The 27,768-nt window shown below is 41.6% G+C and overlaps 2 protein-coding genes and 1 pseudogene across 3 annotated transcripts; 1 reads left to right on the top strand and 2 right to left on the bottom strand.

Moving 5' to 3' along the window:
- Window positions 1-229: 229 nt before the first annotated feature.
- Window positions 230-2,812, bottom strand: LOC121785234 (putative late blight resistance protein homolog R1A-10). Its single transcript, XM_042183618.1, has one exon. The coding sequence runs from the start codon at window positions 2,810-2,812 to the stop codon at window positions 230-232; it is 2,583 nt and encodes an 860-aa protein (XP_042039552.1).
- A 2,817-nt stretch (window positions 2,813-5,629) lies between these two features.
- LOC121785233 lies at window positions 5,630-12,576 on the bottom strand (annotated as a pseudogene).
- Window positions 12,577-21,928: 9,352 nt separating this feature from the next.
- Window positions 21,929-25,895, top strand: LOC121785455 (putative late blight resistance protein homolog R1A-3). 2 transcript variants are annotated; one of them, XR_006046961.1, is made up of 3 exons: window positions 21,929-24,614; window positions 24,758-24,897; window positions 25,669-25,895. XR_006046961.1 is itself a non-coding variant. In XM_042183892.1 (2 exons), exons 1-2 carry the CDS (start codon window positions 21,989-21,991, stop codon window positions 24,766-24,768), a joined length of 2,637 nt encoding a protein of 878 aa, XP_042039826.1. In that variant the 5' UTR covers window positions 21,929-21,988; the 3' UTR covers window positions 24,769-25,101. The 2 variants fall into 2 exon arrangements, 1 of the variants encoding a protein (XP_042039826.1); XM_042183892.1 differs by lacking the exon at window positions 25,669-25,895 and having other exon boundaries at window positions 24,758-25,101.
- The last annotated feature ends 1,873 nt before the right edge of the window (window positions 25,896-27,768 follow it).

Here is a 27,768-nt window from a genome sequence, read left to right as displayed (position 1 = left end):
TACTCCCCTTTTAGTGAAACTCGAACACCCCTTTGACAATAGCTGAGCCAGAATTAACACCTCAAGAAAGGACATCACATTCTTCATTCGAAAATGATCGAACACATATCTCATTTGAAACAAGCGTACACAATTAATAGTAATAACAAATTCTAGCATAGATGCCAAAAAATTAAGTAGCAAATACTAATTCATAAAAAGCTCAAAACACAAACTTCTCAATCTGTAGCTACTGATGATCATCACGGGAAGAATGGAAGTCGACTCGAATATATCCTCTGCTCTGTCGATCCATCTTTATCTTTTGAGCTGATTCTAAAGCGAATGCGTTGCAATCAACCAATTCTATCTTTTTAAGTGCTGGGATGTTGCCAAATACTGCAGGAATCTCTCTCAATCTGTAGCAGTGTCTAATCACCAGATTAGTCAGCCAAGGGAAATGTCCACTGCTGGCTTTCCACAACTGTATATTCAAGTCTTCAAGCAGCAAGAATCTCAGACTTGGGAAAACCTTCCCATCTCCCTCCTGCTTCCACTCAGTACCGTGGAAGGCATACCATCGCAGTTTCAGTGATTCAAGCTTGGGCAGTGTGGCAATGGCCTTCATATTATCCCATGAAAGCCCACATCCACTCAAAGATATCTCTGTAATCGTGGCAGGGAAAGATAGATTGGGATTGAGAGAAGCCCCTTGAGACGCGAAATCAGGATGCATAACCACACATTTGAATGATTCAAGACTTGCAAGCATGGTGAGATGACTGAGAAAGCTCAAGTCTTCAGCAACATCCAGTGCTGGAGATTCAATCCGAACTCCTAACTTTTTCAAGTTGGGAAGTCTCTGGAGAATCTCTGGGGTGCAGCTATGGGTGCTCACATCCAGAAGGGTTACAAGATTTTCTAGCCGTGGACTGCTAGTGGAAGGATCCGACAAGTCTCTCCCCATCAACTGCAGATGCCTCAGTTCACTCAAATTCCAAATTTCTAGTGGCAGACGCGACACAGCCTCTGAGGTTTTGCTGTTGCGATGTCGGAGGATGATCAAGAATCGAAGGTTCCAAAGCCTACAAATTTCCTCTGGGATCTCACCGGGATAAGTGAGAGCTAGGTACCTCAAATGAACTAACTTGAGAATTTCATCTGGGAAGCCATAGAACCGGACTTTAAGAGCATCCAACACCTTAAGCAACTTGAAATCTAGGTGCACCCACAATGGATTCTGCTCTTGTGCGCCTTCAAAGAGCAGAGAACGAACAGTTGGAACTCGGTTTTTCAACTTCAACTTATCTCTATCCGCAAACTGGATGTTTTCACGAATAGAAAACCGTTCATATGTCCAGGTTTCATCAGGAAAAGAGTCGGTGTAGTCAGTTATGACATGAAAGAACTTCTCCTCATTAGCCTTCTTCTTGAAGAACTCAAAATAAACTCCATCAACTCTGCACGTTTTGATCTTGCCAACAGGATTCCGCTCAGTGACCACAACGATAAATCTTTCCACAAGCAGCAACAAGCACCCCTCTGCCATTTTCTCCGGGCTATTGAACTGCTCATTCTTATCAACAAATCCTTCGGCAATCCATAATTTGAAGAGCTTCGAGAGGCGAATGTCATAATTGTTTGGGAATATCCCCATATAGAGAAGGCAAGCTTTAGCATATTGCGGCAAGCTCTTGTAGCTCAAAGACATAACTGCATCAATGAGGTCATCACAGTCTGCGCAGTCCGTGAGGGAAGAAGCTGCAATCTCCCAATCTTTGGGGCCAGCCTTCTTCAAAACTCCCCCAATGGCTACTATTGCTAAAGGGAGCCCTTTGCAGTTTTCCGCGACACGCTTTGCAGTTGTCTCCAAATCCTCCGGGCATGGGTCGTAGCGAAAGACCTCGCTTTGAAGCAAAGACCACGGTTCTTCTCCATCGAGGGGTTGGATTTCCTTCACGCCTCCTCCATTGTTGGCGGACTCCGCTACTTCCTTCCGCCTCGTGATTAAGATGACCCGACTATAACTTCCATCCGGGAACAGATCCTTGAGACTGTCCCAGACCTCGGGATTACATACGTCATCCAGCACAATGAGATAACTCCCCTGCCTCAGAACTCTGGAGAGACGCTTTGCCAACTCGTCTTCTGTCATCTCCTGACCCTTCCCACTACCAATCTGTTTCAAGGAGCGCAGAAGGCCAACCAGGGTTTCCTTTTTGCTGTGATCCTGTGATACCTTAACCCAAGCGCGCTTTTTGTACATCCACACGATGTCTGGATCATCGTAGACAGTTTGGACGAGATGCGTCTTACCAATCCCACGATCCCCAAATATCGGAACCGTTTGGAGCTTGGCAGATGCCGCCTTGAGACGATCTTTCAGATACTTTAAGTCCTTCTCACGCCCCACGATCAAGTTCCTGCGGCTGACTACTGGTACTGGCGGCATCAGCAACAAAGGGGGATCGACGTGAGGGCTGCGCTCCTTGGCCGTTTTTGCGATGGATTCAACTTTTTCGTTGACCGCGTCCAAGCCTTGAGAGAAATTCGGGATGTAGTTGTTTTCTGCCCAGCCTGAGCTTCCCGAATTCAGCATGAAATTGGAGAGATTGGAATCTAAGACGTCTTCGGCTTCATACATCGTCTCCCGGATTCTGACATCCAGATCTTCGATGCCGGGGGGATTCCTTTTAAGAAATTTTTGCAAAAAGGTGAGGTTGTTTTGGAGGGTGCGGATTTCAGATCCAGGATACTGAAAATTTTGAAAGTCGCACGGAAATTGGAGCTCATCCAGAGTTTTCAGAACAGACATCACGGCCGTGTACGCCATCTCTCGTTTTCACCTCTCACTCAAATGGAATTAGTTTTTTTGTTTGACTCTGTGACTGTGTGGTGATGGCTTAGAATGCAGTTGCAGATAACAAAACAGTCAAAAACACATCCTGCGGAAGGAAGCAAAAGAATATACTCCTACTGTAAAATATTCCAAGTTCCAAAAAACTAACCAACTCAAATGATCAACGTGAGTCCATCCACAACGCTGTTCCTATACCGTTCCTTAAACCACAATTTGAGAGTCCCACTGTACTTTTTTACTTCATTCATTAACTAAGGAACGGAACTTGCAACCCTCCGTTCCTTAACCGTTCCTTAAATTACTATTCATTCAATTTCATTTTTTTTATTTCCAACCCAATTCAATTTAAATAAACACACTTTAATAAAAAACAAACACACTTTATTAAAAAACACACAACATTAAAAAAAAATTCAACTTAAACTTAAAAAAAATAAAAAAAGCACACAATTAAAATCCTAAAAAAATAAAAAACACAAAATAAAAAACACACAATTAAACGTGGGAAAATAAAAAAAACTACTCCGCCTGCGAATCATCCTCCGGAGGCGGTCGAGGTTGAGGGGGAGTCGGAAGGCCAAGTTGTGCTGCCATATACACAATTCCGTTCCACCAGGCCGTGAATTGGGCGTACGAGAAGCGGGAAGTGTCCGCCATTGTGGCGGTCATGTACGCCACCATAAGTGTGTCCGAGCCTCCCCGCGAGCCCGATCCCGAGGCCGACTGGCTTGATTCGCCTCGGCCCTTCCTCGCTCTAGCCGCCTTCGCCGCCTTCGTCCCTTGCGGCCGACGGCGCCCACGGCTGGATCCCCCGTATTCGTCGGGCGTTGGATCCCCCGTACCCCAAACATCTGCGGTTCACACTCGCTGGCCTCACCGGTGTCACACTCGAGTAGTTGCCGCTCGCCGTGTGCTTCGTGCGCTTTGAGGTTGAGCCCGAGCTCGAGCGGACACTGCCGGCCCACCTTTCCTCGTCCTTGACGAGCTGCCAAATATCAACATATTTGAACTGTAGACCGGTGTCCTGGTAGAAGACGCGCAAAGCCGCCCTCAGAATGTTGGCGCCCGAAGCTCCGCTTTGGTAGTTCGCCGCTTCGGCCGAGTAGATGCCGCAAAATTTTTTGACCTGTGCGTCGACTCGGCCAAAGTGAGCACGGAGCATTGTATATTTGCGCTTCCGGGCCCCTTTCGGCTTAGTCTGGTGGTAGACATCACGGACCTTTTAAAACGGTAATATGACCGTTTAAAAAATTTTTTTTTTTTAAAAATATATATTTTTTAAAAAAATTTAATTATTGCGTAATCGCTGACGTGTCCCACTCGCGGGCCGGCGAGTGGGAAGCACGCACGAAGCGGGGAGCGCCACGTCGCCCCAGCGCGTGGCGGCACAAGCCGTGCCGCGTTCCGTGCCGTCGGCACGCGGAACGGAATGGGAACGGAATGGCAGCGGAATGGTGCGCCGCAACGCGTTCCGCGGCGAAACCGTTCCGGCGGAACGGCACGCGGAACGCCGGCGGCACGCGTTGCGGGTGCCCTGATAAAACAATGTAAATGTTTTACCTTTTGCAATTATTTTCCCTACATTCCTCGGACTTGCAAAAAGGAGTTTTTTTTTTAAATTATCTCTGATAAAACAATGTAAATGTTTTACCTTTTGCAATTATTTTCCCTACATTCCTCGAACTTGCAAAAAGGAGTTTTTTTTTTAAATTAACTCTTAACTGATATCAAGAGGGCTCGAACTTGACACCTCATGCAATAATGTCTAAGCTCATTGCCGCTAGGACAAATACTCTGTACTTGCAAAAAAGGAGCTTGACACATAACAAAGTACTCCCTCCGTTCCCTCATGATTGAGACAAAACTTTTTTGCACGGAATTTAAGAAATGGATGTTGAGTGTGTTAGTAAATAGATAAAAAATTAAGAGAGAGAAAAAAGTAGAAATCAAATAATTGAGAGAGAATAAAGTAAGACGGAGTAAAGAAAGAAAGAAAAAGAAAAAAAATAAATGTATGGAAATAACTCAATTATTCCTAAAATGAAAAAAAATGAACGGATGGAGTAGTTACCTTTGCCAAATCAAATAAAAATAAATTTCACACATTGATTTAAAAGAGATAATTGAAATCAATATATAAGTTTATGTACCGCTCTACTTTCAACCAAGTTTCAAGTTGAAATCACGTCAACTTCTATCATTTCAAGTTGAAATCACGTCAATTTCTATCATGTTATTAGAGCGGATTGTGTACTATAGAGTGAAACTAATTTTAACCGAATCAACAATATATCTAAATTGAGACAAAAATGACTAGCTGCCCGCGAGGGCGTAGAGCAGTTGGCAATGGAGGGGCAGATCCATGAGTCTGGGTTCAAACCCCACTGTTGTCGTGTAGTTGCTTCCATTTCTCAGGCACAAGTGTGAGACCTTGGGAGATGGGCTTCTGGCAGCAAGTGGGTTATGGCCTCCCCCTTAACGGGCTACTGCTTATCCTAATTGAACCCCATCATATGATGTCGGGCCGGAGTGTAAGGCCGCCAAGGCGACGAAATCGCCTTTTGCTGCAATGAGACAAAAATGACTGGCCCAACAATATATCCGGTTAATAAAGTCGAATCCTTCCAATGTTCACCTTGAAAGGTTTGAAGGAGAGCATTAGCAAATGAAACAAAAACAAAATAGAACCACGTTCTGCACTACCAATATTCTCATCAGTATAAATAAATCTTATCACCAAAATTGATTTTAATATGAAACACTAACCTTAGGACTTGTATCAGTTGCCTTTCAAGGAAGATCATCAGTAGCTGGAAAAATAGAGAGGTTGAACACTGCCATTTTCTCTTTCTTCTTCTCTTTGATCAACTTGGCAGAAGCAGCAGCACTTCGACAAATATGCAACTCCAGTTTTTGGAAGCTCGGTATCTCAGCCAGCTCAGATGGGATCTCAAGAAGATGCACTCAGTTGCGCAGCACAAGGCCTTTAAGACGCGGGAAATGGTGCGACGAAGCTTGCCAAACATGTAAATCCGTGTGATCAATGTGCAAGAACTCGAGGCGATGGAAACGCTCCCCAACCCCCTCCCAAGTCCTCCCTGCAAACGCCTTATCTTTCAGCTTAAGCGCCTCGAGATTCTCCAGCAACCCGAGGGTAGACATGTAACTCCAACTAAAATGAGTCGAACACAGCGTGAGGCTCCTGAGAGTAGCAGGGAACTGGTAATGCTGAGGCTGGACGAGCAGTTGATCTTCTGAGGCCGGGTTAGGATACACGTCGTTTATCAGCTCCAGCTTCTCGAGCTTCCTCATCTTTCCTTCAAAGAGCGAGCCCAGTCACCCACGGATGCCTAGCTTCAACAGATTAGGGGCTCGGTGCAGAAGCTCTGCAGTGCAACTCTCTGCTGAGATTGTGCCTAGTGTTTGAAGCTCTGCACCGTGTTCGCTTTCCTTGCCAGGCTTGAGCAAGATGGTGGATGCGTTGGTCTTGAAATGCCTTAGCTGCTTCATCTTCCATATATCCGCTTTGACATCAAGCGTGCGGTACGTTGTGTGGACTATAAGAGTTTGTATGTTCCATAGCTTGTTGAACTTCGGTGGAAGGATTTTCAGCTTGAAAGACAAGACAATGAACCTCAGATGAATAAGCTGGTACATATCAGAGGGGATTTTGGTGAATATGATGGGTTTGACATCTAAAACTCTGAGCAATTTGAAAGCTGCGGGGATGGCTGAAGTGTTGGCTTCTGGCAAGACGAATTCGTCGTTGTTAATGCAAACAAACGAGCGGACGCCAGGGCCACAAGGCTTCGAACAGAGGAAGTTCAAGCAGTTGGAATGGATGGCAAGGCGCCGGTAGTTTTTTATGTCAGAAACGGAAGGTTCAAACACACCACCGTTACACTTGATTTCTTCGAGAAAATTCTCTTTTTCTCTCCCGCCTTTGTTTCTACAGAAATCGCACAATGCATCATGAATCCGGCATGTCTTAACCTTGCCGTTAGGTTTCATCTTTTCGATCCTGACCAAGTTCCAGTTGATAAGATCCTCCAAATAGCTCTCAGCAGTTTCCTCCAAACTGTATTGCTTCACGTGTTGTATGAATCCCTCACCAATCCACATGCGGATGAGTTTGGAGACCGGGATCTCGTAATCTTCAGGAAACATAACTCAAAGATATAAACGTGTTCATCCGATCCTGTGGATCCTTTTCGAAATGGGCGCCCACGCTCGTGGACACCTCCCAAGCCCTTCTGGTGGCGCCTACGTCTGAGGCTGAGTACTTGGTGGCGAGGATTCCTCCTATCACCACGATTGCAAGAGGCAATCCTTTACAGTCATTTGCAATTATTTTCCCAACATTCCGCAGATCAGAAGGGCAGTCGAGATGGCCAAACGCCTCCAGCCGGAGCAGCTCCCAGCTCTCGCTCTGGTTGAAGAAACGCAGCGTAGTGGGATCCCTTGGGCAACTAGCATACTTGCCTAGATCTTCCTCGCGGCTCGTGATCAAGACTTTACCCATCTTGTTGTTGGAAGGCAGAGTAGCTTTGATCCTGTCCCAGTCATTAGTAGACCAGACATCATCCATCACAATCAGGATCTTCCCGTTGTCGAGACTAGCAGCGACCATCTGGGAGAGGTTGTTGTATGTGTGATTGATCGTCGAGTTACTGAGCTTGTTTGAGCTCACGAGCTGGAAATGGAATGATGAAGCCGTCGAGGTTCAGCAGCCGTTTGATCTCCTTAGATTAGTTAGTTCTAATCTGGACCGTTGATTGTACTAGCCGTTAGTTTTTCATATATAGGCTGTTAGTTAGTTAGTTAGATTTATTCTTCTCTCACTTTCTTGTACAGCTCGATTCCAAGAGTGTTTCAATAAGATTTCCACAATTTTCTCTCAAATCAAAAGTGTTCTTCAATTCTTAGTTTCAGAATCAGTTTTGTAACAATTGGCGCCGTCTGTGGGAAGAGAGGCGACGAGCGATTTCTTCCACCGATTGCAATTTTCAAATTCTGAGCTCAAGATTGAAGTAGAGTTTTTCTTGCGATTTCTTGATAATGGCAGCGCGTCTTGAGGCCGAGAAATTGACGGGCAACAACGATTTCGGATTATGGAGGATGAAGATGAAGGCGATGTTGACGCAGCAAGGACTCGCATCAGCTCTGGATCCGAAGCCAAAGGATCAGAAAGAAAAGGGGGTTCTCGATGAAAAAGCTATGTTAACGCAAGTTGAGATCGAGGCCAAGGCACACAGCACGATCGTATTGTGCCTCGCCGACAAGGTTTTGCGGGAGGTGGCAAAGGAGACGACTGCTGCGGGTATTCTGACCAGGTTAGAGGATCTCTATCTTACGAAATTCGAATCGTTTATATATGAAGCAAAGATTGTATTTCTATAAGTTCTTGGAGGGAAAAGGGGTGTTAGAGCAGTTAGAGGATTTTAGTAGAGCTATTGATGATCTTGAAAATATTGATGCTAAGATTGGGGATGAGGATAAAGCGATCCTACTACTAAATGCTCTCCCAAGATCCTTTGATCAACTTCGTGATGCTATTTTGTATGGGAGGGAAAGAGCTATCACCTTTTTGGAGGTTAAAAACGCAATTCGAGCAAAGGAACTCCATAATAGTGGGTTGGCAATTGGTTCGGGTTCCAGTTCTGCTGTTACGGAGAGCTTAAATGTAAGGCACCACAAGTTCAAGAAACCCTTCAAGAATGATCAGGATATGTCTAAGGCTGGTCAGGTTGATAAAAGAGAGACTCGGTCTTGCTATTGGTGCAAGAAACCTGGCCATTTGAAGAAGGATTACCATGCTTGGAAGAGGAAGCAGGCACATGCTAGGGAGAAAATGGTTAATGCAACTGATTGTGTGGAAGATAGTGAGGAGAATCAAATTCTGACTGTGGCTGATGGTGGTATAGGTGGATCTTGGATAATGGATTCGGGTTGCAGCTTTCACATGAACTCTAATCTGATGTGGTTTGAGGAGCTGGTGGAGCACTCAGGCACTGTCATTCTTGGAAACAACCAGGTATGCTATGTAAAAGGAATTGGCACCATAAGGCTAAAAATGCAGGATGGCTGTGTTAGAGTCTTAACAGAGGTAAGATACATACCTCAAGTTAAGAGAAATCTGATTTCTCTTGGCCTTCTTAAAAGGAAAGGCTGTGTGTTCTCTTCTGCTGGAGGGAAAATGGTGGTGTCGAAGAACAGCAAGGTTGTGATGGAGGCAGAGAGAATAGCTAGCCTATATTATCTGCTAGCTGAGGTCCAGGTGCCACTCAAGGCAGAGATCAACTCAGTGTCTGAGGGCTTGGAGTTATGGCATAAAAGATTAGGCCATCCAGCTGAGGGGAGTATCAGAGAATTGGTGAAATCTGGGGTCATGAAGGCTCAGCTGGAGGTGGAGCATCTCAGATGTGAGGAGTGTATGCTTGGGAAATCTAAGAAGCTCACCTATCCAAAGGGCAAGCACACATCAACCAAGCCATTGGATTATGCCCACTCTGATTTGTGGGGGTCTGCCCAAGTTAATTCTATTGGTGGTGGCAGATACTATATGAGTATCATAGATGATTACTCAAGAAAGATCTGGATTTACATATTGAAGGAGAAGTCACAAGCATTCAATAAATTCAGAGACTGGTGCACTGAAACTGAGCTAGAGAAATGGGCAGTGCTGAAGTGTCTGCGCACTGATAATGGCTTGGAGTATCTATCAAAGGAGTTTGATGAGTTTTGTAGGAGCAAAGGTGTAAAAAGGCACAGAACAGTCTCACTCAACCCTCAGCAAAATGGTGTGGTAGAGAGGGCAAATAGAACTATCATTGAAATGGTTAGATGCATGATTTTGTCAGCGGGCATGGGAATGAAGTTCTGGGCAGAGGCTGCTTCTACGGTTGTAAAAATGATGAATAAATGTCCATCTTCAAGCATCAATTGTGATACACCGGATTTTAGGTGGTATGGGGCTCATGGAGATTACTCTGGGCATAGAGTTTTTGGCTGTAAAGCCTTTGCTCACATCAGGCAAGGGAAATTAGAAGCAAGAGCTCAGAGATGTGTGATGCTTGGGTATCAATCTGGGGTAAAGGGTTACAGGTTATGGTGTGTAGAACCTGTGAATTCAAAGATTGTGATCTCTAGAGATGTGGTTTTCTGGGAGGATCAGATGCCATTTCTCAAAGAATCTCCAAAACCTGATCATGCTGATAAGATTGCTGAGTTTGAGGTGGAGACTGAGGGTGTAGTGGCTGATGATGCTGATCCTGGTTCTGCTCAGAGTCCAGTAAATACCAACACAGATCAGCAGGTTGAAGAACCAGAAAATCTAGATAACTATCAGCTTGCTAGAGATAGAGTAAGAAGGAAGAATATAAAGCCACCTCCAAGATATGCAGATGCTGAGATGTTGTTTTATGCTCTGTGTGTGGCTGAGGAGGTGGAGTATTCTGAGCCAGCCAACTACAGAGAAGCTATTGAGAGCAAGGAGGCTGACAAATGGATGCTTGCTATGATAGAGGAGATAGAGTCTCTCCTTAAAAATGGGACTTGGATACTGGTTGAGAAGGTCCAGGGCAGGAAAGTTGTGAGTTGTAGATGGATTTTTAAGAAGAAAATAGAGTCAGTTGATGGAGAGCATATCAGATTCAAGGCAAGGCTAGTTGCTAGAGGATTTACTCAAGAGCATGGGGTACATTTCAATGAAGTATTCAGTCCCGTTGTGAAACACACTTCCATAAGAATCTTGCTTGCTGTGGTTGCCAAGAGGGATTGGGAGTTAGAGCAACTAGATGTTAAAACGGCCTTCCTACATGGTGAGCTGGAGGAAACTATATATATGACACAGCCCGAGGGTTTTGTCAATCTGGGGGATGAAGGGAAGGTTTGTCTACTCAAAAGAAGTCTTTATGGGCTGAAGCAAGCAAGTAGGCAGTGGCATAAGCATTTTGATGATCATGTACTGTGGATTTGTGAAGTCACTCTATGATGAGTGTGTGTATATTAAAAGGAGAGATGGTGTTCATGTTGCCTATCTCTTGTTGTATGTGGACGATATGCTGCTGGCAGGATCTTGCAAAGATGAAATCCAATCAATTAAAGATGACTTGAAGGCTGCTTTTGAGATGAAGGATCTTGGCCCAGCCAAGAGGATTCTGGGCATGAATCTGATCAGAGACAGAAAAAGGAGGTTGATATGGCTCTCACAACATGATTATGTATCAAGATTGCTACAGAGGTTCAACATGAGCGATGTTAAGGAATCAGCAACTCCACTAGCCCAACACTTCAAGCTATCTAAAGATCGGTGTCCTAAAATAGAAGCTGAAGCCGCAGAGAAGCAAAAGATTCCATATGCTAACATCATTGGGGGAATAATGTATGCTATGATCTCAACAAGGCCGGATGTGGCTCAAGCTGTGAGTGTGACCAGTAGATACATGTCCAATCATGGAAGAGAGCATTGGTGTGCATTGAAATGGCTGATGAGGTACTTGAAAGGAGCTGGGGACTTTGGCATTCTGTTCAGGGGAGATGATGAGTATGAGGGAGATGACATAGTCGGTTTTTGTGACTCTGACTTTGCGGGAAATCTTGATAATAGAAGGTCACAATCCGGGTACATCTTTACTATGTTTGGAGCAGCCATTAGCTGGAAATCAAGTCTCCAAAGTGTAGTTGCTTTGTCGACTACTGAAGCTGAATTCATGGCGCTGACTGCAGCGGTGAAGGAAAGCTACTGGCTAAAGGGGATTGCTGGAGATTTTGGTTGTGAAATGGATGCTATCTCAATCGGCTGTGACAACAACAGCGCGATTTGCTTGGCAAAAGACAAGGTATATCATGAAAGGAGTAAACATATAGATGTCCGTTTACACTTTATCAGAGAAGGGGTAGAGAAAGGAAGTGTGAGGGTGTTCAAGGTTCACACGGATGACAATCCCGCAGATATGTTGACAAAGCCTCTACCGAGAGAGAAGTTTGATCTATGCAAGAAGTTGGTGAATGTTTGCAGGCTGAAGTCTAAGTAAGCTTGGATCAATCAAGGTGGAGGATTGTTGTATGTGTGATTGATCGTCGAGTTACTGAGCTTGTTTGAGCTCACGAGCTGGAAATGGAATGATGAAGCCGTCGAGGTTCAGCAGCCGTTGGATCTCCTTAGATTAGTTAGTTCTAATCTGGACCGTTGATTGTACTAGCTGTTAGTTTTTCATATATAGGCTGTTAGTTAGTTAGTTCAATTCATTCCTCTCTCACTTTCTTGTTCAGCTCGATTCCAAGAGTGTTTCAATAAGATTTCCACAATTTTCTCTCAAATCAAAAGTGTTCTTCAATTCTTAGTTTCAGAATCAGTTTTGTAACAGAGGTGATGCTCGTCTTTGGCACCAAGGTCGTCGTTTATGGTGACGAACTTTTCGAGGATGGCGAAGAAGATGTCCTTCTCTGAGAACTGCTGAGATACGGAGAGCCAAATGCGGATGGGGAATTCGTAGAGGATCCGTGGATCGTTGTAGATCTTCCACGCCAATGTTTTCTTGCCAAGACCGAACATTCCGATGAGAGAAATGACATCAAAATAGTCAGTTTCTGTAGTCAGCCTTTGGATCAGTTCTGTGCTCAAATCTTCGAAACCAACCACATCTTTGACTCTTGGAGGCCGAACCTGTTTGAAAAGAACTCAAGCATATTAGCTAAATTAGGCTAGTTTTGATTCTCACAATTTTATTGCTCATGGATTCTAATGTTTTCATTCTATTAATAGTTTTTGAGATTATTGTTTCTGAAAAAGGAAAAAATTCAAAAATAGACTAGTGTTCTCACAATTCTGTTAATTCCAAATTCAATGTTCAAATTTTATTTCATTACACAAATCACACAATAAACAAGCATAAGCATGTAAAAAAAAAGAAAAGAAAAAGATGAGAGTTGACCTCAGGTTTCTCATATCGGTCTTCGTCGGCGACGATGAGGAGGGCGAATCCGGATCTGCCCTCTCGACGCTCTGGCGCACGCCCTCGACCTGTTTGCCGATGGCATGGAGACTGACGTCAGCTGCTCGCTGGCACGGACTTGCTCGATGCATCGAGTAGCGCCGTGCCAGCGGCGAGAGTGCAGCAGTGCGCCGCACCAGCGGCACGGACGGACGGACGCCACCCACTCACCGCTGCGGATGTTCTCACCCCCGCTCTCTCTCTCTTGATTTTCTCTATCTAGATCTCTGTTGACTCAGTAACATGGCTGTCTGTTCATTTTTTGTGTCCATTCAATTAATAAGGGTATCCACGATAGGGTGGAAACTTCCCTGGAAAAGCCACTTTTTTTGTCATCAGTCATTTCTGATTTGTCCGCGGCCATAAAAAAAAGTTTTCACAGTAATAGTGGACACTTTTTTTAACTACATTTCACTTAATTTTATTTTTTTATATTTTAATTCAATTATAATTAAAAATATCGGACTGTAAATAATTAGGAAATGAGATAATACTAAAATTAAAAATTAGAGAGTGAAAAGTGGATAGAGTGAAATGGGTGTGAAGATGTGTGTGGAGGAGGGGTATTTATAATAAAAATTTCAAAATTAATAAAACAAAATAAAAAACCAGCGGCCGCCGTGCCGGATGGCCGCGCAGTAGACAAGCGCGCCTATCGCCGCGCTGCTCTCCTATCGCCGTGTAGTCGCCGATGGCGCTTCCGCCCCCTTCCATCCGTCCACGCCGGGGCGGACGCTTTCCTCACTATAGAGAGCCGCGACTGTCGCGTCTCCGGGGCGGCCGTCGCGCCGCCCCTATTTTGGATGCCCTTATATAGTACTCCTATTAGGTCTTTTCTATACTCAAATCTGTAATCACTTTCAGGGTGAAAGTGTTTTTCTATTATCATTGAAAATGTATTATTACTAGTAGTAAAATCTAAAAATTAAAAATACATAATTAAAATCCTAAAAAATAAAAAATACATAATTAAAGGCTAAAAAATACTCTCGTGGAAAACTATTCCTCTGACCCTATCCCCAATGTTCTTCGGAGACCCCGTGTCATTGGCAAATGTGAATCAAGTTGCTCGGGGGTCATATTTGACCTATCGGCCATATTGAGTTGGGCCAAAAGGGTCCACAACGAGTTGGTGGGGGGTTGAGGTGGCACAAAGGGAGCGAGAGCGGGAGCGGGAGCGGGCGCGGATGGAGTCGCGGCGCGATGGCGGTGGATCGTCTCCTTAAACTTTCCTTGCGGCCGGCGTTGGGAACTGCTCGAGCCGGCATCGGGGCTATCCAAGTTAGCTCCGACGAGCTGGCTAGCCACCTCATCCTCGCCGGCGTCGGATAGGGATACCGACCTCGACCGTTTGCTGGAGGAGCTGGAGGAAGATGATACGCCTCCCCTATACTTCGGATGCACACGCACCTCCTGCCAAGCGCTGAGGTACTTGAATGGTTTGTAATTTAGGGATTGGTAGGTCGCCAAGGCGGCACTGATGATGTCGAGCTCGCTCCTGCAGCTCCCCGCCGACAGTTCTTCCTGAAGGTAATACCCCTGAAACCTTTGGATTTCTTCGTTGGCTCTGAATATGGCATTACGCACCATACTCTCATTGCGCTCGATGGTTCCAGCTGGGCGGTTTTCATTGTATCGGCGAGAGACGCGCCACCAAAACCTATCCCCGCTTTGGTTCGTGCCTATCTCCTGATCTTCAAAGATAATCAAATAGATTTTGAATAATTGATCCACCTCCGTCGGAGTGTACAAGGTGCTGACACCACGAGGAGTAGGGGTAGGAAGAGGAGGAGTTTGAGAGCTGCCGCTCCCTCCTGATTTGGGTTCGGGTGCCCACCCGTATCGCCCATCGGGGGCATCTTGGTCATCCACCGGTTAAGGCTGGTAGCCACCCGAAACTTGAGAACTTTGGGTTTGAGGAGGGGCCGAAAATTGTGTTTCCGGACTAGGGAATGGTTGTGAGCCGAACCATTCGTGGTTCCAACCGCAGGAGTCGGAGGGGTGATCGCCGGAGTCGGACTTTTTTTTTGTAAGAGTGAAAGATTGAGAATTGATAAGAGAAGCTGAGAGAATTTAGATGAGAATTTTGTAGTGTGGTGTGAAATTTTTTGTGTGGAAGTGAGAGTATTTATAGATAAAAATGTGAATTTTGGGGAAAAATATTTGAAAAATAAATTAAAAGTGGGGAAAAAACAGATATAATTTATTTGGAAGTAGGAAAATATTTTTTTTATTTAATTTGGATTTTTTTAAATAAATTTGATTTTTTTTTAAAAAAAAAAGAAAAAACGAATATGCCAAAGGCTTTGCCGTTGGCCAATCCAATGCACAAACGTGCTCGATGTATCGAGCAGCGCCGTGCCAGCGGCAAGAGCACAGCAGCGAGCAGCGGCGAGCCGCACCAGCGGCACGGACACTGTCCGTCCCTAAGAGCAGTGCTGCGAATGCTCTCGGGTCTTTTTCTATACTCAAATGTGTAATCACTTTCTGGGTGAAAGTGTGTTTCTATTATCATTGAAAATGTGTTACTACTACTTACTAATAGTAAATTCAAACTACCATACGTAATGCATATGAACTCTTTTACTTTTAAATCCACCCCTTTTTACTCAAATTTTAAAATAAAACAACTAGGAGTAGCAGTTTGTGAATTACTGTAATTTGGACACGACATAACGAAAGATATGGGTTATTTCCTCCGTCTCTGAAATTTTGTCACATTTTTCCAATTTCATCTGTCTCACATCAGTAACTTATCTTCACTCACATTTATTCTAAAATTAATAATTTAAAAGTAGCACTCACGTCATACCAACTTTTTCAACTCACTTTTCATTACATTTTTAAAATATGTGTCCGATTAAACTATAGCAATATTTAAGGAACATAGAGAGTATTTATGAATAACGATTGTATGTACTCCAGATATATAATAACCAACAACTATATTTCATAATTATAGTTAGTTTAAGAGCATCTGCAACGGTGGACGGACGACGTCCGTCCGTCCATGCCAGCGGCACGGAGGAGGTCGTCCGCCGCTGCGCTCGCGCCGCTGGCACGGCGTTGCTCGATGCATCGAGCACGTCTGTGCCAGCGAGTAGCTGACGTGGCGTGCTACGATTGGGCAACGGCATAGCCGTTGCCTTTGAATATTTTTATTTTTTAAAAAAAATCGGTATTTAATTATAAAAACTGATAAAAAATAAAAAAATATTTTCCAAATTTCAAAAATGGCCATTTTTTTGCCCGTTTTTATGTATTTTTTTATTTATATTTAATTTTTCCCCCAAAATCATCGATAAATACACACATTCATCATCCATTTATCACATCAAATCATCTCTCATTCATCTCTCACTCAAAACCTCAAATGGATTTCACCCATCTTATGGCGGAAGTGGAGCACGAAGAACAAGAATACTACGAACAACATCGTGCCGCTTATGAAGCACATGTCGCGGCGAATACCCCCGCTCCTCCTCCTCAACCAACTAGATCAACTCGCCGCTACATCCATCGTGACCAGGAGGGAGCCCACGAAAGGCTCGTTGCCGACTATTTTGCCGACCAGCCGCGGTTTCCGGCAAATTACTTCAGGCGCCGTTTTCGCATGTCAAAGCGCTTGTTTATGCGAATTGTCAACATTGTCCGCACGTGTTGAATTCTTCCAAACAGGTCCAGATGCAGCCGGCCGGCAAAGTATCACGCCGTTGCAGAAGTGTACGTGTGCCATCCGACAACTCGCTACTGGGCAAACAGCCGACCTCTTCGACGAGTATTTGCATGTCGGTGAGTTCACTGGAATCCTTTGTCTAAAAAATTTTTGCGAGGGCATTCGTACAGCTTTCGGTGATGAATTCCTTCGGGTACCCACCACCGATGATTGCCAACGGTTGCTTCGTCTTCACGAATCAGTCCATGGCTTTCCGGGAATGCTTGGCAGCATTGACTGCATGCATTGGAGGTGGAAGAATTGCCCGACTGCTTGGAGGGGGCAACACTTAAGGGTCACAAAGGCGTCGGCCCAACACTTATCCTTGAGGCGGTCGCCGACTACCGCCTATGAATTTGACATGCATATTTCGGCGTTGCCGGATCCAACAACGACTTGAATGTGCTCTATTCTTCACCACTCTTCAATGATGTGATGAATGGTGTAGCACCGGTGATCGACTTCACCATCAACGGAAATACAAAACACATGGGTTACTATCTCGCCGATGGTATCTATCCAAGGTGGTTAACTTTCGTGAAGACGCTCAGCAACCCGCAAGACCCGATTCTTTTTGCGCAGCGTCAAGAGTCCACGCGGAAAGACATCGAAAGAGCCTTTGGGGTCCTTCAAGCCCGATTCAACATTGTGAAGGCCCCGGCTCGGCTCTGGTACGTGAATAATATCGCCGACATCATGTACACGTGTATTATCTTACACAACATGATTATAGCCGACAAAGGACCGATGACGGCTAGCTTCTACGACGAGGATGAAGCCGTAAGCTCAACCGCGAGGTCTCCCCCACACCGAGGTGTGCATACGACGGTGGGGGAGAGGCTCGAAACAAGGCACATAATGCGCGATACCCGAACCCACATTGAGCTACAAGAAGACTTAATCAAACACATGTGGGCGAAATTCGGCAACGAGTAGTGTTTTTTTTTTAATTTTATGAATTTAATTATGTAATTTTTAATTTTTAGGATTTTAATTATGTAATTTTTAATTTTTAGGATTTTAATTATGTCTTTTGTATTTTATTTGTAATTTGTAATATTATTTCGGTTTTTTAATGAATTTTAATATTATGGAAATATTTTTATTTAATTGAATTTTAAATTGAATTGTGCTCGTCCTTGCGGAAGAACACAGCTGTGAGTGTTGTGCTCTTGCCGAAGAGCAGACAGAAAAAGTGGGGTCGAGCCCACAACCGTGCTCGTTGGCAAGAGCACGGTTGTGGGTGCTCTAAAAAGCCAACGAGCACGGTTGTGGGTGATTTTTAATCATGTGAGTATCTAACAACTATTTTACAACTATTTGTAACGAGGATTCCAATCATCTTAGATATTAGATGTGTACGTGTAAATCTATGCTCAAATGTTAAAAATGATTCTCACGTCAATGCACACTATAAGAAGTGTTCTCATTTGAATATAACCTTTTTATGTGGAGTAGTATATAAATATATCTAACTATATATACAAATAACATTTTATTGGTAGCTTGGGTTTTGGCTGTTGATAAGAAAAAGCTTAGTCAAGCTCACTGGACCCTTTTGGCTTTTGCACATTGAGCACTTGTCAAAATAAATAAACTTAATAAAAAATATAAAGTTTAAACATGAAAGATTATTATCACATGTAAATATATAACTCAATACATAGTTATCTAGTTATTACTTGAAATTGAAATATAATATGGAGGAGTACATTTTTTTGTTATTAATCTTCATTTCATGAATATATAAAATAATGCAAAGAAAATTCAAGAAAACTCAATATAAACTATTTGAACGGCCATCTAGAGCTTTATTTTATTGAATCACGTGAACAAAATTAATTGTCCTACGAGCATCCGCATCACCGTCTCGATGCGGGATCGGACTCGTCTCGGCGAGACGAGCCAGTATCGAGAAGGCGATGCGGCCCTCCCGTCGCGTCCCGTGGCCCTCCGCCTTGATGAAGCTGGCGAGCTCTGGCGCGAGGCGTGACGCCCACTCGCCGGCCCGCGAGTGGGGGCGCATGACGTAACAAAAAATTTTTTTTAAAAAAATCGATTTTACGAAAAAAAATTAAAATTTTAAAACGGTAATATTACTGTTTGAATTTAATTTTTTTTATTATTTTTTTTCTTTTTTTATTCTATAAATAATCTCATTACCTCTTTTACCTCTTTTATTTTACACACAAACACACTATCATTCATCTTTTTTTCTTCTCATCACTATTATATCATTTTTCTTTCCTCTCCAATTTCTGCAAAAATGTCCGGTGACGGAAACTCCGGCGGCGAGGGCGGCAACGACTTGAACGCGTTTGTCGACTGGGGGGCTTGTACAATGTTTTGGGTGTTTCCGGTTCCGGTTCGTCGCCGAGCACCCAAGGCTCGTCGACGTCGGCGTACCAAACACCATCTTTTCCAATTGAAGCATACTATCATCCCTCCGCCCCGAGGTATGGGCAAACGCATGGATTATCTCAAATTAGGGAGAATATTCCGGAAGAACACACTCCGAAAAACCTTTCGACCGGAGCTAGAAGAGGAGGAGGCGGAGGAGGACGAGTGACTCATGCTGATTTTGCATTAAAAAGCGTCACCCACAAGTGTACGGGCTAAGTAGCATATGGCAAGCTAAAATTATCAATCCTCGAAGACTAAAAGCCGGTTTGAGTATTACGATGCAACTTTGAACATTATTTAGACTACTAAAAGGGGTTTTTGGTTTTCTTAACTAAGATCAAAGAACAAATAAGCAATAAAGGCAAATTAACTAAGTAAAACAAATAAAAGATGATTTTTACACAAATTGAGAAAGGTAGGGATATGGATCCGTCGGTATGGATCACGGGTATCACCTAGGAATCATGCTCATCTATTGGGTCTCATGTGTGGCTAGGAAAGTCGGGATGATTGGTTAGAACCCCTCTCGGGGTGCATCTAACACGTGGATCAATCTCTAGTGTAGGAGTCTACTCCATACAATTCGAGATTGACTCCCTAAAACAACGGACCCAAGCCCTCTTTCTAGCTCATGCATCTCTCAATCACATGTAAGGCACGAAGTTGTTGATTGCCTAACCATTCTAATCATGCATTTTTCAATGTCAACAATTAGAACAAGATATATCAAATTGGTAGCTAATCAATTGGATGATAAAAGCCCAATAACCAACAAAACCAACACAATGAGATAGATAAGCATAAATCTAGGTTCAACCCATGGATTCCATACAAACGTCACCAAATCCTCAAAGAAATCTAGCTACTCATGATCACAGTCAAAACAAAAGGAAATACAAAGGAAATGGAAAAATAACATAATAGAAAGATAAACTAGAACTTCCTATAGGTGGGATTGATGGTGGGGAGTCTTCTACTTCAATCTCTTGAGAGGAGAAGCTCCTTGGCCTTCAAATCCTCTTCTTCATTCTCTTGTTTCATCCATTCATTTTAAGATCTAATGGTATAAGATTAGTCTTAGTCGTGGATTAGATAGTATATACATTTTAACATGACCCTATATATAAAATATATAATTATATATATATATATATATATAGGGATGTATTCATTTCATTTTTGCATATTTTCTCCTTTTTCCTTCTTGATCTCAGCCCCACGATTTTGTCATCCGACGATTAGATTAGTGCCACGTGTCATTTAATAATGCAGATTTTCCGTTGAATAATGCACACCGACTAATAATGCACCATTATAGTGTAATAATGCAGATTTTCAGTTGAATAATGCACACCGACTAATAATGCACCATTATAGTATAATAATGCAGATCATCTGGACCGTTGATGAATGAGATCTAACGGCTCATATTAAGAAGAATAAAGGATCTAAGGGATGAATAGGAGAATAACGCTCCCCTATATATATATATATAATATTAAAAGAATATATATATATATATATATAATATTAAAAGAATATATATATATATATATATATAATATTAAAAGAATATATATATATATATATATAGGGATGTATTCATTTCCTTTTTGTATCTTTTGTTCTTTGTTCTTTTTAAAATATACTAATTCGGTTTTTCGGTTTTTTGTTTTTTTTCGCCCGAACCGAACCGAATTTCAAAATTTCGATTTGGTTCGATTCGAATATTCGGCTTCCGGTTTTTTTCTCACCCCTAATTATTTGTGTGTATTTTTGTCGTATACTATTACATTGGCTCATTACCCTACTATTTATAGGAATAAATGAGACCCTTCAAATACATCAATAAATGAGATTGAAACTATATACACTTGGGAACTCTACACCGCTTAGGAACTCGACTCCAATAAGGTGAACGGCTCTTTATGTTTCGTATTTCCAACAGTTACAACGTGAAGATAATGGTCGAATATAGATATTGGTCGAATCTTCAATTGTCACCTCTAGTTACGGTTGTAATTACAATTAAGGAGCCATTACATAAATTAATCTAAGTACCTGGAATTACTGATTTTCTCGTCATCTATTTTGGAGCAAAATTGTTACGAAGCCGGAGAAGAGAGAGGAAAAATATGCGTGGTTCTTTCGTCCGATAAGTTAAGTCAAATTTTGTGGGTTTTAATTCAATGTATTTTTGGGGTTATAGATATTCAATTGTATGTATGCATTATTATTTTAATTTTTGCTTTAAGTAGTATTTTAAATACTCAATCCGTCTTATAAAAAATATGTGCACTCTCTATTTTCACCCGTCCCACAAAAATATATGCGTTTTTATTTTAAAAAAAAGTTATCCCAAATTATTACTCTTATACATCAAGTTATTTACAACTTATACTACTACATTTCTACTATCCACTAACTTTACTTTAAATACTATTCTCTTCCTCTTTTTTACTTTACCAATTTTCTTTTAATTCATGTGTCATATTGTATGCTCATATCCTTTTGTATGGGATGATGGAGCATTAAATATCCCCACATCTCATAAAAATAGAGATTATTTTTATTTGGATCCGTCCTATTAGAAATAGTTTATTTCCATATTTGGTAATCTTTTCCCTTTTTAGATTAGCATATTCCAATAAATTTTTTTGTTTTTATTTTATACTCTATCTGGCTCGCAATAGGAGTCCTATTTAGTTGTAGCACGAGTTTTAAGAAATGTAAAGAAAAATAAATTGAATAAGTTATTGGAATATGAGTCCCACTTATATATATTAATTTTATATTATAATAAAATATGAGTGAAATAAGTAAGTGGAGCGTGAAATCCATTTACAAAAGTGAAATTAGTTTGAATACGACTCTTGTGGTGCGGCTGATATCATTTTGATAGCTCGATAACAAATTATCCATTTAGATATATTTCACACGGCCCAAAAGTTGTCCACTAAACCGCCAGTGGTAAAAGAGACGCTGACAGTAATAAAGGAAACTTTCTGAACAGCGATAGAGAGAGAGAGTGCAAAAATGGCTTATGCACTCATCGTTTCTCTAAAGCTGACTTTAGATCCCCTTCTAGATTCCGCTCAATCCATGGTTCATATTCATAAACCAGAGCTTAAATTGATTTACGACGATCTATGCTATATAAAATCCTTTTTCGATGGAATGAATTCTCTGCGAGATAGAAACAGCGCTGAGGATCTGGAAAAAGATATCAGGCGTATCCTGGAGTATACTCAAGATCTGATTGAAGCTCATCTATCAAATCTAGCTCAGTCTGAATCTCAGATCCCTGGAGATGAGATTTCGATTTCAAGGTTTTCCAAAAAATTGATAGAAGTCAAAGATAAGTTGAAGGCCAAGAAATATGAAGTTGCAGTGTTGAAGGCTAAGAAAGATGAAATTTTGAAGGCCAAGGAAGAACTGTTGAAGTCTCAGGAGGAAGAGGACCAGCAATCGCCCCATCATTTTGGTATTTCATCAAAAATTGGTTTTGAGAAGAATAAAAAGACAGTGGGATTGCAAGGTGAAGTAAGTAGGCTGTTGGATTTGCTTTTGAGTGACAATAGAAGGCGTACACTAATCTCTATTGGTGGGATGGCTGGCATTGGTAAGACTACTCTTGCCACAGAGGTATATCTCCATCCATTTGTGGAACAACATTTCCATATGAGGAGATTCATAAACATAGGTGCGAGATATCCGTTGGAAGAATTACTGTCGGGTCTTCTTGGTCAACTAGATTCCACGGAAATGAAAGAACTGACGGTTGATGAATTAGGTTTGCATCTGTACCAATACTTATTTGGTAGGAGGTATCTGATTGTATTAGATGACATGTGGAATCTCGAGGCTTGGGACGAAATTCGACGTTTCTTTCCAAATAATGAAAATGGCAGTCGAATCATTTGCACAAGTAGGCTGAATGGCGTTTGTGATGCTTTCTACGATAGAAAGCTTCAAAAGCGTTTCCTGGATGGGGAAGAAAGTTGGCATTTACTTTGTATGATTGCGTTTCCTGACATGCAGATGTGCCCTTTAGAACTTGAGGAAATTGGGAGGTCAATCACCACTTACTCGGATGGACTTCCCGCTGCAATAGTTGAGATTGGTAAAGTCCTATCTAATTCACCACCAACGCTGAAAAGTTGGACGGAAATAACTCGAAATATGTCAATGATCCTGGCACCAATGATTTCAAAGCTTATGAGTCCATCTTATGCTCAATTGCCTCAGCAATTGAAGGCATGCTTTCTTTACTTGGGGCTATTCCAACCCAACTATAATATCCCCACTTCTCAGCTTCTTAGATTATGGGTGGCGGAGGGACTTATCAGGCCTATAGCAGGTAAAGGGTTAGAACTAACAGCCGAGGAGTATCTGCACAACCTTGTTTCAAGAAATCTTGTTGTGGTCCATGAGCTGAGCTCCACTGGCAAAATTAAAACATGCAGATGCCATGAGCTCGTTCAGAATTTTTGTGTAAATGAAGCTCGACAGGAGAAATTGTTCCATATTGTAAACAAGGGTTTTCCACAAGGCACAGAAAGCCTGCGGCGGCTGGGTGTCCACAGCAACGATGTACTTGGCGACTTCAGAAAAGTGTATAAATCGATGGAATTGGCTTCAGTTGCACGTTCTCTTCTTTTTGTAGGCCCTCAGCACAAACATCCAGTAAAGGTGTATCTGGGGTTTCCATGGCTGAGGGTACTAGATGCACTTCCGCTCATATTCCACAGGTTCCCACACAAAGTTACAAAACTAGTTCGGTTGAGGTACCTTGCCATCACATGTGATGGGCGGCTCCCATCGTCCATATCCACACTCTTGAACCTTGAAGTTTTGATTATTAATCAGACTAAGACCACCAAGCCCTCTCTGTTTATGTTTCTGCCTTTAGAGATCTGGAAGCTACAGAAACTAAGGCACCTTGAGTGTATGGGATTTGACCTACCAGATCCTTCTGTGAGTTATGATAGCAATTTTCGATTCCTGTATAATCTTCTGACACTTTCAGGTGTGAGTACTCATAGTTGTACGAAGACAATCCTTTTAAGGATGCCCAGACTGATAAAGTTAGCGTTATGGTCTCACCCAACACACAACCATGCTGTTGAAATTAACTTTTTCAATGCTGTTTTTACATACCTCCATAAGCTTGAGTCATTGAAATGTGTTATTACCAATCCTGGTCTTGTATCTAGAGCTCCATCTTACCATATCATACTCCCTTTTAGTCTTAGAAAGATAACCTTGAGTGGATGTAAATTTATGTGGGAGAAGCATATGTCCATTTCTCAATTACCGTTTCTTCAAGTGCTCAAATTGCGATGTGGTGCCTTTTGCGGCCCTAAGTGGGAATTATGCGAGGGGGGGTTTATGCATCTAAAATTACTGCTGTTGGAAGACTTGGATATTGAACATTTGATCGCAGACTCTGACCACCTTCCAGTTTTGCAACGATTGATCATTAGGAGTTGCTACAAACTGCATGAGATTCCCATCGGTATTGGAGATATTCCATCACTTCAACTTATAGAGGTGGATGATTGCAGCATGTCTGTCATTCAATCAGCAAGAGACATAAAGGTGGAACAAGAGGAGCTAGGAAATGAACAACTAGAAGTCCGTATCCGTCATACTGGAAATGGTAAGAATCTTGACCCTTTCGATTCAATAAATTGATATTAATATACTAATACAGAATGTATTAACTACATTGATGATGAAAATATCAAATGTTTAATTTATTTATGAAGTAGCCTTATCTTTTTTTTGTTTTTTATTTTGTAGAAACATGTTGATGTCCCTGTTAGGTACCAAAGTTACAGAGAGACCAAAAGAGTTCGTAAATTTGGAAGTGCAGGAGTTGTCATAGGGATTCTGGTGATTTTTGTCTCAGCCAGAGTTCTCATCAAATGAATCATTGACATGTATGATTTATTTCGTAGTTATACTGAAGAATTGTTGTTGCAGCAGTCGTTAATTTGCTTGAAATTTAGTACTACCTCTGTCCCAGCTTGAAATTTAGCACTACTTTTGTCTCAGTCTAAGCGAGATGTTTCATTTTTACACGTGTTTTCAAAAAATGATGTTAAATAGTTAAAGTAGAGAGAAAGTAAAGTAAGAGATTGATAGAGATCAAGCTAAGGATCTCCATTATCTCTTGAGATTATTTTCATTATTATGGAGATTGTTGAAGATAACAATTGATAGAGATCAAGCTAATGATCTCCATTATCTCTTGAGATTATTTTCATTTTTGTGGAGATTGTTGAAAGGTTACTTTAAATGTTGAGGATTTGTTTCTTTGCTTATCTATAGGTTGATCCTTATAAATAGCTCCTCTTTAGAAGAGCTAGATATCTCGGAAAATAAAGTGTATTAGGACGGTATCAACCGTAGGCCTCTTCGGAGGATTATCTTGGCCTCTTTGGAGGATTGTTCTTTTATATTGAATTCCAGTTCTTGTTTTACTTTCTCTCCGTTTTAAGTATATTTAATACTATCATTATTTCAAAACTATGTGCAAAAATGAAGCGTTTCGCTTGGACCGGGACAGAGAGTAATTCTTTCAAATTTTAATGAGGGATTAAGTAGATAGCTTTTGTCGTGTGGTATTGGTGTGCTCACAATGTTGCATAAGTTGTATTTCAGCGTCGTATTTGAAATATTGTTAACATCTTATTGCAATGCTATGATAGGGACTCGGCTCCCGTTGCCAAGTCCATCAACGTGCAACCATCCACAGCTCATTGTGGTCCCCTTACATCTTCACAAGCCCACCCATCAAAGCCTAGATGGCTAGATGCCAAATCAGCCGCATAAGAAGAGAGAGAGATTTGATTAGCATATCAATCTAAAGTATTCCGTATCTTCTATTATTTCATCAATTGTTCATGTAATCTTATTTCAAATTATTTTCTCATATATATAGCATCAAACCATTAAGAAATAAATTACAAAACTTATTTTCATTTTTGGTTCTTGCGGAAATTGCGCCTAGAACTTACTCTTCCCCATCATAATCGATCTCTCACAAAAACTCACGCCACTCTTCTGGCTAATCTAAAAAGAAAAAAAGAAAAAAAAGAGTAAAGTACTATTTTGGTCCTAAACATATGACCGATTTACGATTCTAGTCAAGAATATTCACTTTTTGAAAATCGAATCCAAAACATACGAAACTGATATCGTTTAGGTAATTTTTTGACAGTTTCGTTAATTCCTGACGGTCACTGCCAATTAGCGAAAATTTGACCCCATTAGGATTTTCATTGCTGTAGCTAATTCTAATTTTTTTTTTTATATTTTTAGAATTACATGTAAATATTAAATAAAAAAAATGAACAACAAATTACAAGACAATGTAGTCCTTCATATTCATTATTACTTCTAATTGGTCCTGAACATTTAACCACACCCAGTGCAAACTTATAGCCAAAAAATTTTCTATTGGTTGTTGGTTTGATACATTATGCGTAGTTTTGACAAGTTAACAATTAGGTGATTGCTTCTCGTCGGCAATGGGGTAATAATCTTTGTCAATAAATCAAATTGAGGCAATACTGGACAATAAATTACAAGATAAAGTAGTCCTTCATATTCATTTTCTACTTCGAATTGGTCCTGAACATTTAAAGAATCGTTCTTTTCAGAACTGCCAGTAGCCAACAGACCTTCTTCGACTTCATTTTCAGGAGGATGTGTGGACTTCCCCTTCCTCGCATATGCGGCTTTCACGTCACGAGACTGTCGCTGGAACAGAAGTTTGGGTACGGCGACTTCCAACTTATGGCAACCAACACAATAATTGGTCGGAATCGAGTTTGTTCTTGGTCGGAATCGGAACTAGGGTTTCTTAGGAGAGTGACGAGAGAGAAGATAGAGTTTGATGTTTCGTTTTTTCCCAAATGAAATGTTAAGAGATATTTTAAGTGAATTTAGAAGATTTGTTATTCAAATTCAATATAAAAAATTGAGTTATTTAGCAAAATAATTAGCTTAATATTAACCTATTAATAATCTCAGATTAAGTCTAATCGGGTCAAATTTGGACTAATTGACCATCAGAAATGATGGAACTGTAAAAAAAGGACCTATTCGACAGAAATTTCGTATATTTTGGATTCGGTTTTAAAAAAATGAATGTTTGGGACCAAAATCGTAAGTCGGTCATATATTTAGGACCAAAATAGTACTTAACTAAAAAAATCATGCAACTTTTCTGCAAATTTTCTCGAAAACTCACTCCCACCCAATCCCAAATTGATTCCTTACAAATCCATACGAGTTTCATACCTTTTTTTCTCGGGGAACCACAACAACACACTCTCCACGATATCAGTGCGTTGCTCTTGGAATTACACCAACTAATCGATGCTCAAAGCAAAGCTATCATGCTAGGAAGGTTCGAGCAACTTTCATTGACAGAGGAGCCTCCGGACAGCCTCAGCGTGCACTGTCCTCAGCTTTCAACGTGGCATACTATACCACCCGATGTGTGCCGTCGGCTTCGAGCACTTCTCTTCGGGAGCAGCAACTCACCAGTTCGGCCACTAGACCAGCAGCCAGTCACGGAGCCTATGTGTTTGTCGTTTCCACAGTCGGTCACGCAAGCACCGATGGGTGTCAAGCCTTTTGTTGGAATCGTGTTTGGTCAAATGACTTTGACTAATAATAAATGTTATAAGACATTTAATGTTGTGAAATTAAATGCAATAGCGTCGATCTACGTTTCGAGTAGATGACCGTAGTATATTCATTTTCTCAAATCCAATTCCCGGTGAGTGAGAAATAATATA

Source organism: Salvia splendens, chromosome 21, assembly GCF_004379255.2.
Source record: "Salvia splendens isolate huo1 chromosome 21, SspV2, whole genome shotgun sequence".
NCBI classification, from domain to species: domain Eukaryota; kingdom Viridiplantae; phylum Streptophyta; class Magnoliopsida; order Lamiales; family Lamiaceae; genus Salvia; species Salvia splendens.
Note: the sequence above shows the minus strand (reverse complement) of the source record. Positions and strands in the feature narration are given on the sequence as shown.

Bases quoted from the DNA above. Each gene is read 5' to 3' on its own strand.
- LOC121785234 (XM_042183618.1), bottom strand. From the start codon at position 2,812: ATGGCGTACACGGCCGTGATGTCTGTTCTGAAAACTCTGGATGAGCTC.
- LOC121785455 (XM_042183892.1), top strand. From the start codon at position 21,989: ATGGCTTATGCACTCATCGTTTCTCTAAAGCTGACTTTAGATCCCCTT.